This window comes from Equus przewalskii, chromosome 29 (genome assembly GCF_037783145.1).
Source record: "Equus przewalskii isolate Varuska chromosome 29, EquPr2, whole genome shotgun sequence".
Classification (NCBI taxonomy): Eukaryota; Metazoa; Chordata; class Mammalia; order Perissodactyla; family Equidae; genus Equus; species Equus przewalskii.
The window spans coordinates 25,028,658-25,044,887 of NC_091859.1; the positions used below are offsets into that span (position 1 = coordinate 25,028,658).

The window sequence follows — 16,230 nt, forward strand, 5'->3', positions numbered from 1 at the left end:
ATGTCAACATCAATTTCTTTCAATATTGTCTTCCAATTTTCATTGTATAACCTGCTTGGTTAAATTTATTCCTAGATATTTTATTCTTTTTTCTTTGAGGAAGATTAGCCCTGAGCTAACATCTGCTGCCAATCCTCCTCTTTTTGCTGAGGAAGACAGGCCCTGAGCTAACATCCATGCCTGTCTTCCTCTACTTTATAGGTGGGACGCTTACCACAGCATGGTTTGCCAAGCGGTGCCACGTCTGCACCCGGGATCTGAACCAGCGAACTCCAGGCCACCGAAGCAGAATGTGCGAACTTAATCGCTGCGCCACCAGGCCGGCTCTTAGATATTTTATTCTTTTTGTTGCAATTGCAGATGGGATTATATTCTTGAGTTCTCTTTCTGTTAGTTCGTTATTATAGAAATGCAACCGATTTTTGTAAGTTGATTTTGTACCTGTAACTGTACTGTAGTTGTTGATTATTTCTAATAGTTTTCCCATGGATTCTTTAGGGTTTTCTATATAGAAAATCATTTTGTCTGCAAACAGCGAGAGCTTCACTTACTCTTTGCCAGTTTGGATACCTTTTATTTCTTTTTGTTGCCTAATTGCTCTGGCCAAAACCTCCACTACTATGTTGAATAAGAGTGGTGAGAGTGGGCACCCTTGTCTTGTTCCTGTTCTCAGAGGAATGGTGTTCAGTTTTTCCCTGTTGAGTATGATGTTGGCTATGAGTTTGTCATATATGGCCTCTATTATGTTGAGGTGCTTTCCTTCTATACCCACTTTATTGAGAGTTTTTTTTATCATAAATGGATGTTGGATCTTGTGAAATGCTTTCTCAGTGTCAATTGAGATGATCATGTGGTTTTTATTCCAAATTTTGTTAATGGAGTTTATTACACTGATTGATTTGCAGATGTTGAACCATCCCTGTGTCCCTGGTATAAATCCCACTTGATCATGATGTATGATCTTTTTAATGTATTGCTGTATTTGGTTTGCAAATATTTTGTTAAGGATTTTTGCATCTAAGTTCATCAGCAATATTGGCCTGTAGTTTTCCTTCTTTGTGTTGTCCTTATCTGGCTTTGGGGTCAGGGTGATGTTGGCCTCATAAAATGTGTTAGGAAGTGTTCTGTCTTCTTCAACTTTTTGGAATAGTTTGAGGAGGATAGGTACTAAATCCTCTTTGAATGTTTCATAGAATTCTTCAGAGAAGCCACCTGGTCCTGGACTTTTATTTTTTAGGAGATTTTTGATTACTGTTTCAATCTCTTTACTTGTAATTGGTCTATTCAGATTCTCTTTTTCTTCTTGGTTCAGTTTTAGGAGGTTGTATGAGTCTGAGAGTTTATCCATTTCTTTTAGATTGTCCCGTTTGTTTTCCTGTAGTTTTTGATAGTATTCTCTTATAATCCTTTGTATTTCTGTGGTATCTGTTGTAATTCCTCCTCTTTCATTTCTAATTTTATTTATTTGAGCCTTCTCTCTTTTTTCTTAGTGATTCTGCCTACAGGTTTTTTGTTTCTCACTCTTTCTCTTTCCTGAAAGCTTCCATTACCATCCCCTCATCTAGGAAGCCCCTTCCCACTCCCTTCCACAAGCTAAATTAGGTATCCTTGCCTGTGCTCCCATAACCCCATATGTGGCACTCACTACACTGTGATGGACTCATTCATTTTCTGGCTTATTCCTTCAAGGGGAATATCATAGTTCAACCTATATCACAAGTGCCTCAAAAAGGCCTGCCACATAGTAGGCCCTCAAGAAAAGGAACGAATGAATAAATGAATAAAATGAGCCTCAGTTCTGGAAAGTCTGACTTATATTTTCCTGTCTTTGTTATCAACAGCTCTAGTGTAGAAGTTAAGAGTAGAGGCTTTGAGGCCAGACTTCCTGGGTCCATATCCCATCTCTCCTTAATTTCCAATCTCTCTGAACTTGAGCAAATTTACTTAAACTCTCCGTGCCTCAGTTTCCTCATTTGTAGATGGTATAATGATTGTACCTACCTCAGAGGGTCATTGTGGAGATTGAATGAGTTAAGTGCTTAAAGTCTGACACCAAAAAGTGCTCCATAAATGTTAGTGATTATTATCATCAACCATCTGAACCACCGCCAAAAACTTTTGTAGATGCAGCTATGTTTCATGAGCAACACATTCTGCAGGAATGATTGGTGCTCTTGGCAGTCATTGACCCTTAAGAGAGATTTATGTGGTCTTTGCGTAGTAGTGCTTCCATTATGTGCTCTGAGAGACTAGTAACATAAGAGTATCTGGGCATTGAGGAATGGGTTAGAAGCTCCACCAGTGGATGCTTTCTGTAGCAAGAGAGTGTGTTTATCATATTTAGATTGTATTTGCTTTTGACAAATGAGCAAGATTTTTGAACAGGTAGAGACTTGTTGGTGGAGTGATTAGGTGTGTGATTTCCTGGGGTCTTGGCCTTCTCAGTATTGAGGAGTTGTGGGTGGTAAGATTGGTGGCCAGAAACGATCCTTTTAAGAGTACAGGACCAGACAGAATATTTTGCAGAAACTAACAAGCTGTTTCTAAAATTTAGATGGAAATACAAAAGATTTAGAATAGGCAAAACAATCTTAATAAAAGAACAAAGTTGGAGGACATTTATTTCCTAGTTTCAAAAATTTCTTTGCAACTACAGTCAAGACAATGTGATACTGGCATAAAGATAGATGTAAAGATCAATAGAACAGAATTGAGAGTCCAGATAAATCTTTATGTTCAATTTATTTTTGACAAAGTTGCCAAGGCAAGTCATTGGAGAAAGGATAGCCTTTCCGACAAATGGTGCTGGGACAACTGGATATCCACATGGAAAAAGATGAACTTAGACATTTACCTCACACCATACATAAAAATGAACTCAAAATGGATCATAGGCTTAAATATAAGAGCTGGAACAATAAAACTTTGAGAAGAAAAAGCAGGAGAAAATCTTCAAGATCTCAGGTTAGGCAAAGATTTCTTAGATGAGCAAAACCACAGTGTATAAAGGGAAAAAAAACTGGTAAATTGGACCTCATCAAAATTAAATATCTTTGCATTTCAAAATACAGCATGGATAAAATGAAAAGACAAGCAGCAGACTGGAAGGAAATATTTGCAAATCACATATCTGATAAAGGATTTATATTGAGAATATATACTCATACACCTCAATAATAACACACACACACAAAAACCATTTAAAAAATGGGCAAAATATTTGAATAGAAATTTCTCCAAAAAAAGATATGCAAATGACTAATAAGAACATGAAAATATGGTTAACGTCATAAGTCATCAGGGACATGCAAATTAAAACCACAATGAGATACCATTTCATACCCACTAGAATGGTTATCCTAAAAAAGACAACAAATATTGGTGAGGATGTGCAGAAATGGGAGCCCTCATGCATACTAGTGGGAATGGAAAATAATGGGATGAAACGGAAAATAATTTGAAAGTTTCTTAAAAAGTTAAACATACACTTACCACATGATCCAGGAATTCCACTCCTAGGTGTTTACCCAAGAGAAATGAAAAGATATGTCCACACAAAGATTTGCACACAAATGTTCTGGACAGTTTTATTTATAATAGCCAGGAATAGGAAACAACCTAAATGCCCATCAACCGATCAATGGAAAGACATAATATGGTATGTCCATACAATGAAATCTTCCACAGAAAAGAAAAAAAAGAGAAACAAACTACTGATACAAGCTGTGACATGGAAACACCTCAAAATCATTATACTAAGTGAAAGAAGCCAGAGACAAGACCATATTTTGTATGATTCTATTTATATAAAATGTCTAGAAAAGGCAAATCTATAAAGACAGAAAGTAGATTGGTGGATGTCTGGAGCAGTGTGGGAGGTGGGAGATGGGGATTAAGAGTGAATGTAAGGAATCTTATTGGGGTGATAGAAATGTTCTATCTGCTTTGTGATTTATGGGATTCTTGCACAACTTGGTAAATTTACTAAAAATCATTGATTGGCCAGTTTAAATAAGTGACCTATATGATATGCAAATTATACCTCAGTAAAGTCTGAGGAGGTAGTGGGAGTCGGGCATGGTGGGGGGGGAGAGAGAGAGAGAGAAGGAATGAAAACAGGGCTGGCTGGAGCCAGACTGTTTGGATTTGAAACCTGGCAAGTCTAACCTTTCTTTGCTTCAGTTTCCTGTCAGTAAAGTTGGGGAAAATAGTAAGTTACTAGTCACAAAGCAGTGTTGAGAAGATTGTGATAATACATAAAGAGTACTTAACACAAAGTTTGAACCATAGAGAGAGCTCAATAAATATTAGCCATAATAATAATAGTTATTATTGGCAGTAGTATTTAGCCAAGCAACGATCCACCTCTGATTTAGATCAACTTAATTAAAATCTTGGAGAAGGGTTTGGACTACGGCTTGCAGAGGGCAGTGATTGGTCCTGTGGAAATAACTCCTGGGGAACCCGAGAGCCTAAAGCACAGGATTTGGTTGTGCAGCCTGGGGGACTGGAGCACTGGAGCCTTGCAGATGAAGGAGGTTTCTTCATGGCAGCATCATTTATGGAGGTGTCATCCTACTGCCCATAAATGTGGGAACAACATGTGATATTTCAATCCCACTCCAACAACGATTTATGTTACAGCACTACGTTCCAGGTCCTACTGGGACAGAGGACCAGTGATTGGGAGGAGGGACACCTAACCTTGTCTATGAGGGTTTCTAGAGGAAGTGATGTCTCAGTGAGACTTAAGAATCCCCTGAAGTTACCCAAAGGGAGGATGAGGAGAGTTACCCAGGCAGAGAGTATAGCTTGAGTAAAGCCCATAGATGCTAGGGAGCTTGCTGAGTTGAGTAAAGTGCTGATATGAAGAGCAGAGTGACAAGAAACAAGGCTGGGGTCCCGTGGAGGGCCTTGTGTGCCGTGATAAAGAACTTGGATTTATCCTGAGGACAGTGAGGACCAGTGAAGAGTTCTAAGCAGGTTCTAGGACCACCTCAGGTGTCTTCAGTTAGATGGTCCCAGTGGCACCCACGCACCACACCTTGAGAGATCCTGCTCTGTTGATGAGGAGCAAATAAATGCCCTCCTAGAAGTTTGTGGTCTGGGTTTTGCATTTAGCTTTCTCTAGTGCAAGTGTTCTTCCAAGGACCACACCCATGCTAGTGTCTGGCTGAAAAAAATTGTTTCATGGCTCCCACGAGGTGCATAGGAGGCATAATGTGGTGGCTGAGAGCCTGTCTGCAGTGCCAGACCTCAGAAAAGCAGAAGACTTGTAAATGTTTCATACAGTTTACTGTGGGAGCCTGCTCTGGCTGAGAGCCCATTAATAAGCCCCAGCAGCTGAGGGGCAGGTATTGTGCCGGTTACTATAGCACCATCACCTTGGAAAAGATCACTCAGTGAAAGCCATAGCGGAGCAGAATGAGGCAGGAGGGGGATGTGGTCAGAAGCGGCAGGAGGGGCTGGAGATAGGCCGCAGATGCTGTCGCTGGTCTCCGGACACCTCGTGGGCTGGAGCCCACTTCAGCTTCTCCAGCTGCAGCCCCAGGGAGGGAGCGAGGCTGCGCTCAGACTGAGAGTGACTGCCTGAGACAGCACCACAGGCTGCTGCTGAGCTTGTAGCTTTTCAAGGGGCTGAATTCCCAGCCAGATACCTCTTGGCCTCTTTTTTGGCCGGGAGAGGGGAGTGGTCTCATCTTGGAAGATCTGGGCTGGGTTTCATCTCCTTTTTGATTTTAAGTAGTTACCTCCATGAGGACTGACTTTAAGGTGTTCATCAAGGAAAACAGAGTGGTCCCCACGCTGGAAATGAGAAAGGATGACAGTTTCTAAGACTGATTGTTAATGGCTCGGAGGTGGCCCCCATTCAAAATGCCTTTTAAAGCATTTGATACTTTCAAAGAAAAATTTTTGAAACCTGGAAAGGAAGGAGTGAAGAACGCTGTGGGAGATTCGTTGGGAATTTTGCGAAGGTAAAGTTTGAATGCAAACTTTAGGTTTATTTCTGAGTAGCTTCACGTTGCCAATGTTTGAGAGACTTTGCTGTTTTTAAAGCCACATTTTAAAAAGGAGCAGGTAGGTCAGATTAGATGGTTTCTGGAGCCCCTTCCAGCTCCAACAGACTGTGCCTGGAGGGAAAAAAAGATGCATCAGAAGTATAAGGTTGAATTAGGAAAATACCAAGACAAGCATTCTGCTTATACAGCAGGATTAGCGCTTACTGGAGATGGTGGTATTGCATATTGTGTGTTTGGCATTGAATTAGAAGAGATTTAAGGAGATAATATTTCATGTTAATTCAATAGTAGTGACAAAATCAGGAACCACTTTATATGGTAATGCTTTGAGCTAAAATAATTTTTAAGAATTTTTCACTATAGATAAAAATGAGACAGTTGTAAATTGTTTACCTTGTTATATAAACTATATAAAGTGGTTCCTTATTGTGTAGTTTTCAAAGAGAAGGATAGTTACACAACAGTTTGAAGAAGGTAACTGAAAAAATTAGTATTCTTTAAGCAGAAAATCTTACATGGTTACAGTGGGAAAATGGTACATACTATCTTTGAATTGAACGTTTTTGTCCAAACCAAAAGATCTTTTTTTTTAAAAGTAAAATATATTATTATTGGAAGGAGAATTTGCCTAAGTGAATGAATTAATGTGACATTTTAATCTGTGATTTTTTATAGGCATATTATATAGGTGAGTTAATGAGCGGTCCTTATGTGCAAGGTAAAATGAGTCCTTTAATCTCTCTGATGTACATAAATGTGAAAAATACCCTTGATAATATTTTTGTGTGTTTGAATGATTATTTCTAATCCTGATGAATGAAAATACCACCTGGCATCTTCTTTTAACTTTTCTATATTATCTTTTAAATTTAAGAGCTTTAGCTGTTAAAGGACTATTTCTAGGCACACGGAGAGTCATTCTATTTCTTTCTTGTGCTTTATAACACGGGGGCTCCTGTTAGTGTTAAAATTTCCATTGTGTCACTCTTGATGAGCTTTCAAAATAAGAGAACTGGGTTTGGCACCTTATTAATGTAGTAATCAAAAACAAAAAGGTTTCAAACAGACCTACACTGAGTTATCATGTATAGATGAAAACCTAGCTCAGTGACAGTAGGATAAACCAGCCAAACAGGAAATGATTATAATAACCTTTTCTTTTAAGAGTGTTTTATCCTTCTCGTGAGCACTCCCCAGGTAACATCTTATTATGGTGGTGTCATTTGATTAAAAATGCAAAAGGAAGGCACAATGGTTTAATTGGCATATGCAAACGATGACAAAGGAATCTGACAAAGTCAGAAATAAAAACCATGACTTCGGACTATAGTCACCATTATAATCACTTAACTCTGTGCCTTCGTTTTAAAATACTTGACAAAAGCGTACTTAGGAATTTTCTTTTCCAACTTTAAGTTTAACTGCTTTTTTGAAATTTGATTTTTTTCAATAGGAGTCTTATCCTAGGAGTTCTTTTTGCTGTGTGTGATTGGATGATCCACTTGAGGACCCTTTTATTTGTCAGATTGGTTTGCTTAGGGCTACAATAAAATTAATAATTTCCAAGTTGTGTGGCCTCAACCCAAAATTGAGCTATGTGTTTAGGAATCTGAACAGTTTCCTCAGAATTGCATCACGGAACAATAGAAAAACAGCCAGCACAGTGCTGGAGATAGAGAATGCCATAAATACATGCTAGATGTTATCATTGTCATCATAATTGTAGAATGGCTTTAGAAAAAATAAAGCCAAATTCAAACCCCTTCTTTCAGTGATCCCTAGAGAGAAATTATTGGCAAAGGAAGGAAAAAAGGCATTAATCGACCAGTGTTCCAAGATGATCCTCAGCTCTCGTGGTCTTTGAGCAGAGCTGCAGAATTAGGGCTCCTCCAGTGAGACCAGCTCTACCACACACTTGGTGTGATCCTCAAGTCTGTAAGATAATTATCTATAAAATGCTTTGCTAAAAGCCAGACATATAATGGACATTCCCTCCCCTTGTTTGTTTTTCACATAAAACCAGTTGACAGAATCCAGTGTAAAAAAATATAGTAAAATCACAAAGACCTATTTTCTGTTTTGTAAGGGACAAGAACGCTGGGAAGTTAGAAACCTCGACGTTCTAACAAGCAGTGTAAATCATAGGTATCTAATAACGTTTGGAAACAAAGGCCATCATCTAAATGGAATTCTTGAAGTGTATTTTATTTATGGAGTGTTCCTCATGGTCAGGGGAGTGACAAATGCACAGGGAAGCATTTTAAATTCACACGTGGGGCTGATTACAGTCAGGCATTATGAGCCTTCCTGGAGAACAGTCACTGATAAAAAAAAAAAAAAAAAACCTGAACAATTTAATCAGCTAAAGGTGCAATAGTATTTTAGAAGTGTAGGAAGAAAGATGCATTCACTTATAGTCCAACATCGGAACAGATGACATAGAAAGCATTAAATTTGGAAATTAATGTCCAGATTTATTCAGCTTAAATGACAATGAGTGTCCTCTAATTGCTTATGTATAATAAAATAATAATGGCAAACAGTATGTTCCAGGCACTGTAAACTCATTTAATTCTATAAACAACCCTGTGGGGTGGAGACTATTATAATCACAATTTTACAGATGAGGAAGCTGAGGCACAGAGAGGTTAAGTAAGTTGCCCAAGGTCACATAGCTATAAGAGGCAGAGCTGGGTTTCAGACCAGATGTTCTATGCCCACCATTCTTAGTCATTACACTGTGCTACCTCTCTAAATGTTTTCCTCTTGAAATTTACCGACTCACGTAAGTGTAGAGAGTTACTTGGGCTGCAGTGTAACCAGCAGCCTCTGGACCTGATGGCAAGTATGGTCTTTTCTCCTAAACAGTTGTAGTATTGAAGACTTCCCCAGGAGAAACTGAGCAGGAGTCTGATCTCCTTATGGGTATTTGTATCTTCCCTTTAAAGAGGTGGAGTCAATCCCTCTGTTGCGTCCATCCTCAGCATTCAGCAGTGGTTTATTGAATGTATATACCAGATGTGCTCTGTCTGCTCCCTCAACAAAGGCAGGTGTGTAAGAGCCGGCTCTAAGCCTGGTTCCAATTGCCACATCATTTGCTTTCTGCTTGCACAACCTCAGGCAACTTGGCTCCCGCCCTTGCAGCCAGGTGATTCTATTAAAACAAAGTCAGATCACGTCTCTCCCCTGCTCAGAACCTCCCCATGGTTTCCCATTTCACTCAGAGTTAAAGCCAGTGTCCTTTCAATGGCCTTCAAGGCCCTACACAATCTGTAGGACCTTGGAAGGTCTCTCTGACTTCTTTTCTGACGTTCTTTTCCTGCCTCTTCCTGTTCCAGCCACACTCTGCACTCTTACTGGAACTTTCCAGATCCACTCCTATGCCAGCTCTTGTGCCCTGAAAGCTTTCCTCCCAAATCGCCTGATGGCTCATTCCTTCACTTTCTTCAAGTCCCTTCTCAAAGGTGACCTTCCCAGGGAGGACTTTTCTGACCAGGCTATTTAGAGATAAATCTCACCTTTCCTCCTCCTCTCACCTACTGCCTGTCCTTCCCTGATTTATTTTGCTCCACCTCTCTCTTAGGTAGGGTTCCCTAAAGGTAGTGGCTAAGATAGGGATTTGGATAAGCCTAGGATGTGATTTATTGAAGGGGAGCTCTTCCTGAAAAAATTGGAAGGGAGGGAGTAAACCAGGATAGGAAAGGAGAAAATCAAGCAAGGATGTGATCTCAGGTAATGCACAGGGGCCACTTCACAGCGGGGAGGTTTGGGGGTATAAGCAGCACTGAGTTATTCCTTTGAGCAAAGGGGCCAGCCTTCCATGTCTCTGCATCAGTCAGTCATTGACCATGGGCTGCTCCAGCAGGGATGGAGGCTTATAATGGAGGCCACTTAGCAGTGGTCAGTTCTCCTAAGAGGCGAGCAGTTACAAGCTGTGAACAGCTCCAGAAATGTGCTGGCCTGAGAAAAAGGATCTGGGGAGTGCATTATAGTGTCTGTAGCAGTCCACTCATTGCACCACTCAAATCTACTTGCTCTCACGTTAAGTTTATTCCATCCAGGTACAGATTCTCCAAGATTCTGGGGTCATAATTCTTTTTTTTTTTTTTTTTTTTTTTTAAAGATTTTATTTTTTCCTTTTTCTCCCCAAAGCCCCCCGGTACATAGTTGTATATTCTTCGTTGTGGGTCCTTCTAGTTGTGGCATGTGGGACGCCGCCTCAGCGTGGTTTGATGAGCAGTGCCATGTCCGCGCCCAGGATTCGAACCAACGAAACACTGGGCCGCCTGCAGCGGAGCGCGCGAACTTAACCACTCGGCCACGGGGCCAGCCCCTGGGGTCATAATTCTTGAGGAACCTTCAGGAGAAGAGTTGATGGGATGCACTCTAGCTTCCACTGCTCCAGCGGGTCCCTCCTCTCCCCCTACTCTCAATCCCCCTCACATCTGTTGGGTTGCCTGGACTGATCCAGACCTTCATCCCCTGGTTAACATACCTTACCCTGTTATGGTTCCTGTATTTGAGTTAAATTAGACAAGGCATTATGAGGAGATGTTCCAGTGGATCACCTGCATGCCAAACATATGTCTTCCTGCTCCCATGATGAAGCAAATGTACTAACCTGTCCTGAGGATCAGGACCAATTGATCTTTCCACTATGGTGACCCCTGGCCTTGCCTTTTGGTCTTGATATGAAGACCCAAAAATTACTGAGCAGCAGTTATAGCTGTATTTTAATAGGATTTCCATTGTATTCCCAAGTAGAAGAATTCTTCCTTGGGAATCAGGACTTCTAGACTGACAGAGCCTAAGTGGAAAAGATGACATGTTCCTCAAATGGGTTACTGGGAATGATGGTGAGTGAGGCCACTCCTGCTTCCACTCCTTGTTTCTCAGACAAGTGGTTAACATCAACCAGCCAAGTCCACCTGCCCACTGGCTGTTTAATGCCTCTTCCAAGTGGAGGCTGTCTGATGTGTGTTCATGTGCAACCTAAAGGTCTTACACTTTGTGTCCGCTTTCGTAGGTTCATCCGCATGTACGTCAGTTCCTGCGAGTCAGGTCCCTCAACTGCCATTCTGACTTTACTGCCCTTGTCTCTGATCTTTAAGTGCTGCCACTGGCCTCTGCTTCTCCAGGATTCTATCATTCCCATTGCTGCTAGGGAGCCTAGTTCTGGAACAGTGCCTCCCACTGTCAGATCTGACCTGCTCAATGGCGCTGGTGGCCCCGTCACCACTGCATTCCTCATTGTCTTCGTAAAGGGAGTATCCCACAGGCCTCCTGAGGAATTATAGTTAGCCTGTGGGTTTGCTGGTCATATATAGTAAACCCATTGTAGCATGTCCACTTCTTTGGACCTTTAATCTCTTTCTCTATAATCTGCCATGATAGTTCTGGCGTCTCTCTTAAAAAACCAAAACAGTTAAAAAGAGACTTACTTATTGAAGAGTACGATCAACATTGAAAATACATCATGAACTTTTATATTCCAAATAACAGAAATGAAAATTCTACCTAAAGGAAAAAAGTCAATCTACTTCTCACTAGTTCATCTATATGGTCCAATAAATTCAGTAGTCATTATAACAGACATTAAAAAATGAAATAAGCTTATAATTTAGGTTTATTGAACATTGAAGGAAAGGGGAGGGAGTGGACCTCTGGACTCAAGGAAGAGTACTCCTGTGGCCTTGGATATTCTCTCTTCAAAATGAATATGAATGGCAAGAGGAATGATGTTGCACACACTTATTAAACCATGACCTGACTTCACCAGGTCCCCATCTTCGGGTTCTTATTTAAAGGAGAATTCAAACATGGTCAGATGGAAAGGTAGAAGTAACTGATAGTCCAATCCACTTCAAAGATGTGCTCTGCTCAATTACTGAACCACAAGAAACTCTCAAGTTATTAAAAAAAAGTCATAGTGGCCATAATCTCTGACAACTATGCAGTAATAATTAGAAATTAGTATACAATTATTTATTTATTTATTTATTTTTTGAGGAAGATTAGCCCTGAGCTAACTCCTGCCAATCGTCCTCTTTTTGCTGAGGAAGCCTGGCCCTGAGCTAACATCCATGCCCATCTTCCTCTACTTTATACGTGGGATGCCTACCACAGCTTGGCCTGCCAAACGGTGCCATGTCCGCACCCGGGATCTGAACCAGTGAACCCAAGACCGCCAAGAAGCAGAATGTGTGCTCTTAACTGCTGCGCCACCGGGCCAGCCCCCAGTACACAATTATTTTAAAAAGAACCTAAAAGGTCATCAACCTCATCTTGGCATCTCTGCTTTGTCTAAGCCTTTGAAAGCCACTCTAGCAGCCCAATAGAACCATTTTATTGGCCTTTTTCAGGATGTTATATCCTGTGTCATGGGAGAATGCCCCTGTGTTAGTTTCCTAGGGCTGCTGTAACAAGGTACCACAAACTGAGTGGCTTGAATTTATTTATTCTCTCACAATTCTGGAGACCAGAAGTCCAAAAGCAAGGTGTTGGCAGAGCCATGCTCTCTCTGAAGGCTCTGAAGGAGGATTCATCTTCGCCTATTCCTCACTTCTGGTGGTTGCAGGTAACTCTTGGCATTCCTTGGCTTGTAGACACATCACTCTGGTCTCTGCCTCTGTTGCCACTTGGTCTTCTCCCCTGAGTTTCTGTGTCTGTGTTCAATTTCCACTCTTCTTATAGGTACACCAGTCATTGGATTAGAGTCCACTCTAATCCAGTATGACCTCATCTAAACTTGGTTACATCTGCAAAGATCCCATTTCCAAACAAGATCATAGGATTTGAACATTTCTTTTTAGGGGACACAATTCAACCTACAATCTTCATGTTGACAAACTCTTCCTTATTCAACTTTATTACCCCTCCACTTCCCTCAGATCCAGCACATTCAAGATCCATTCCCAGGCATACTTTCCTGCTTCCTGCTGGTAAATATTGGTCAGGTGCTGCTCCTCTGGTTGTAACCTCTCTCTTCCATCGGGAGGCCTAGTGTATGCCCAATCTGGTATTTGGTTCTGATTATTGGTCTGGTGGCCAGAAAGGGAGGTAGGAGCAGATCCTGAAGAGTGCCAGCATTTTCTTGCCAGTCACCTGCTCCATTTGAGGCTTTTGTATTGTTTTCAAGTAAGGGGAGAAGGGGCATCTATCTTCCAACAAGGGGAGTGCCACTTTGCAGGTCCAGAGGGTTCATCCAAGTCTCAGATTTCCTCTCATCCCAAGTTCTCAGGGTCCCATTTCTTATCAGGATCTCAGCTTTGATGTATGAGACCTGCTTAGGCTCAGAATTCCACTTTCTCTGGAGTTCTGCTATTCTTTAATCCAAAGCTTTTGTTTTGGAATAATTTTAGACTTACAGAAAAGTTGCAAAGATAGTACAGAGACTTTCCATATACTCCATACTCAGTTTCCTCTAATGTTAACATCTTACATTACCATGGTACACTTGTCAGAACTAAGATGTCAACATTGGTATATTACTAATTAAACTCCACACTCTATTAAAATTTCATTAGTTTTTCCACTAATGTCATTTTTCCTGTTCCAGGATCCAATCCAGGACACTACATTGCACCTACTCATCAAGACTCTTTAGTCACCTCTGATACATGACAGTTTCTCAGCCTTTTCTTGTTTTTCATGACTTGGACAGTTTTCAGGAATACTGGTTGGGTATTTTGTAGAAGGCCAGCCCTGGTGGTTCAGTGATTAAGATTCAGTGCTCTCACCACCATGGCCTGGGTTCGTTTTCCAGTCATTGAACCACACCACCCATACTGTGGTGACTGCATGTTGCTGTGATGCGGAAAGCTCTGCCACTGGTATTTCAAATACCAGCAGGGTCACTTGTGGTGGACAGGTTTCAGTGAAGCTTACACAATAAGACCGACAAGAAAGAAGGACCTAACCACCCACTTCCAAAAAAATTGGCCATGCAAACCCTATAAGTAGCAGCAGTGCCTTGTGTTATATAGTCCCGGAAGGTGAGAGGATGGTGTGAAAAGACCAGGCAGGGTTCTCCTCTGCTGTACACAGGGTCACTAGGATTGGAATCGACTCAATGGCACTAACACCAACAAATTTTGTAGAATTTTCCTCAGTTTGGGTTTGTCTGATATTTTTCTCATTATTCGTTTAGGGTTGTGAGTTTTTAGGACGAATACCACGGAGGCAAACTGCTTTTCTCATCACATCACATCAGGGGGTACAACGCTATCAATGTGACTTATTACTTGTGATGCTAATCTTGACTGCTTGCTTAGGAAGTGTTTGCCAGGTTTCCATAATTTACATATTCTGTTCTTTGGAAGCAAGTCACTAAGTCCAGCCCACACTCCAAGGGGATTCTGCCATTTTTACAGTGACATTTTGTGCTTGATCTTCAGTTCTATCTGCCCTCCAACTGTGGGAGATGAGGATCTCTTTCAGTGGTGACAAGGAAGATGACTCTTGCACTTTTCTTTAAATTGGTAATTGATTACCTGAATCCTATCATTTTCTCTCTTCAGAGCATCAATGGCGTTTAATAACAGCCACTCAACTCCGTGGAGAAATTGCTCTCTCTCCCATACTTCCCAAATACCAGAGATGTTGCATGAACCAGCACATCCCCTTCTACCTGTATCCTGTTCCAGTTCACCACATGGGAAAGTCTTAGCTTTTGCACCGGGTGCCAGGAACTATCAACACTCCACCCACCATCAGTGTTGGAGTCCTCATTGCAAGCTAACTAGTGAGAAATCAAACTCCAAGATCTCCTTCTTAGGCTCTGCTTCCTAGAACTAATATCTTTTAAGGACTCCCCACCTCAGGGGTTCCACCCAAGGAGCAGGGCACAGGACTCCTCAGCTTTTAGACCCTTAGCCTTCTCTCTTCTCACCATCTCTTATCTTTTCCTAGTCTGGCAGTATGTTTTCTTATCCAGGGTTTATTTTGCTCTCTTTCTCCAACTTTCCCCAAATATCTTTACAGTAACCAAATCCTCTATTTACTTCTCAAAACTTGTGCCAGAGCCATGAACTCAATACTTACAGAATGAATCAGGCCACATTGTATTTTTTGACAAAGGCACACTTTGTGTGTTAACACACAGAAACAGTCTCTACTTCCACAAAGAAATACACTGTATCATTCAAAGTTCTTAGTTGCAACAACAGAGGCCACTCTAGCTAAAGTGCAACGAAGTTTAGTAAAGCATGTTAGGAAGCCCAGACTGCTTAGGAGGATCAGATCTGGATGCTCTACCTCCAAGAAAAAGGCAGCAGAGAACATATTATATCATACCGCTACATGCATCATATCGTTTAATCATTAATCAATCCTATGAGATAACTATTATTGTTACCGAACCTGAAGTGAGTTCGCTCACCCTTTGCGCAGCAAGCCAATTTCTGACACCGGGTGTGGTGGAAGAAAGTAGGAATTTTATTTTTGCACAGCACTGAGCAAGGAGAGAGGGCAGCTAATGCTGAAATCCCAAACTCCCCGAAAAGCTAAAAGGAAGTGTTTTTATTTGGGGTTTTAGGTAGGGGAGGGGGAGCATATGGCATTGCTGGTCAGAGCTTTCCCACCAGTCTGTATCTCTTTGCGGGGAGGAGATAATCCAGGTGCTTGTCCTTGACGTGTCTGTCTCCATGGAGGATAGTGGATTCTGGAGCCAGGAAGCCAGAGGCTAAGCAGGGAATGAGTGTTTTGGTTTTAAACTCATGTATGCTGGGTTTAATGTGGGGAAACTGATATCAGGGTCGATATCATTATCATTAGCCCCTTTTAGAAATGGCAATTGTTATGGACTGAATTGTGTTCTCTCCAAGTTCACCTGTTCAAGTCATAATCCTCAGTACCTCAGAATATGGCTATTTGGAGACAGGATCTTTAAAGAGGTAATTAAGTTAAAATAAGGTGATTAGGGTGTGCCTGAATCCAAATGACTGGTGTCTTCACAAGGAGAGGAAATTTGCACACTGAGATGCACAGATGGAAGATGCTGTGAAGACACGGGGAGAAGACTATCATCTACAAGCCCAGGAAAGAAGCCTCGGAAGAAACCAACCTTCCCCACACCATTGGACTTCTGGCCTCCAGAACTGTGAGAAAATAAGTTTCTGCTGTTTAAGCCACCCAGTCTGTGTGTTTTGTTATGGCAGCCCCGGCAAACTAGGACCAGGATATTGTGGCTTAGAGTGGTCAAGTAATTTAG

At 41.4% G+C, this 16,230-nt stretch overlaps 1 protein-coding gene across 1 annotated transcript in view; it reads left to right on the forward strand.

Moving 5' to 3' along the window:
* The first annotated feature begins 5,356 nt into the window (after positions 1 to 5,356).
* Positions 5,357 to 16,230, forward strand: part of SLC17A8 (solute carrier family 17 member 8) — a 44,618-nt gene continuing 33,744 nt past the window's right edge. Inside the window, exon 1 of the mRNA XM_008516370.2 lies at positions 5,357 to 5,975. Coding sequence (XP_008514592.2) covers positions 5,848 to 5,975 — 128 coding nt within the window. The 5' untranslated portion in view covers positions 5,357 to 5,847. The remainder of the gene's footprint in view (positions 5,976 to 16,230) is intronic.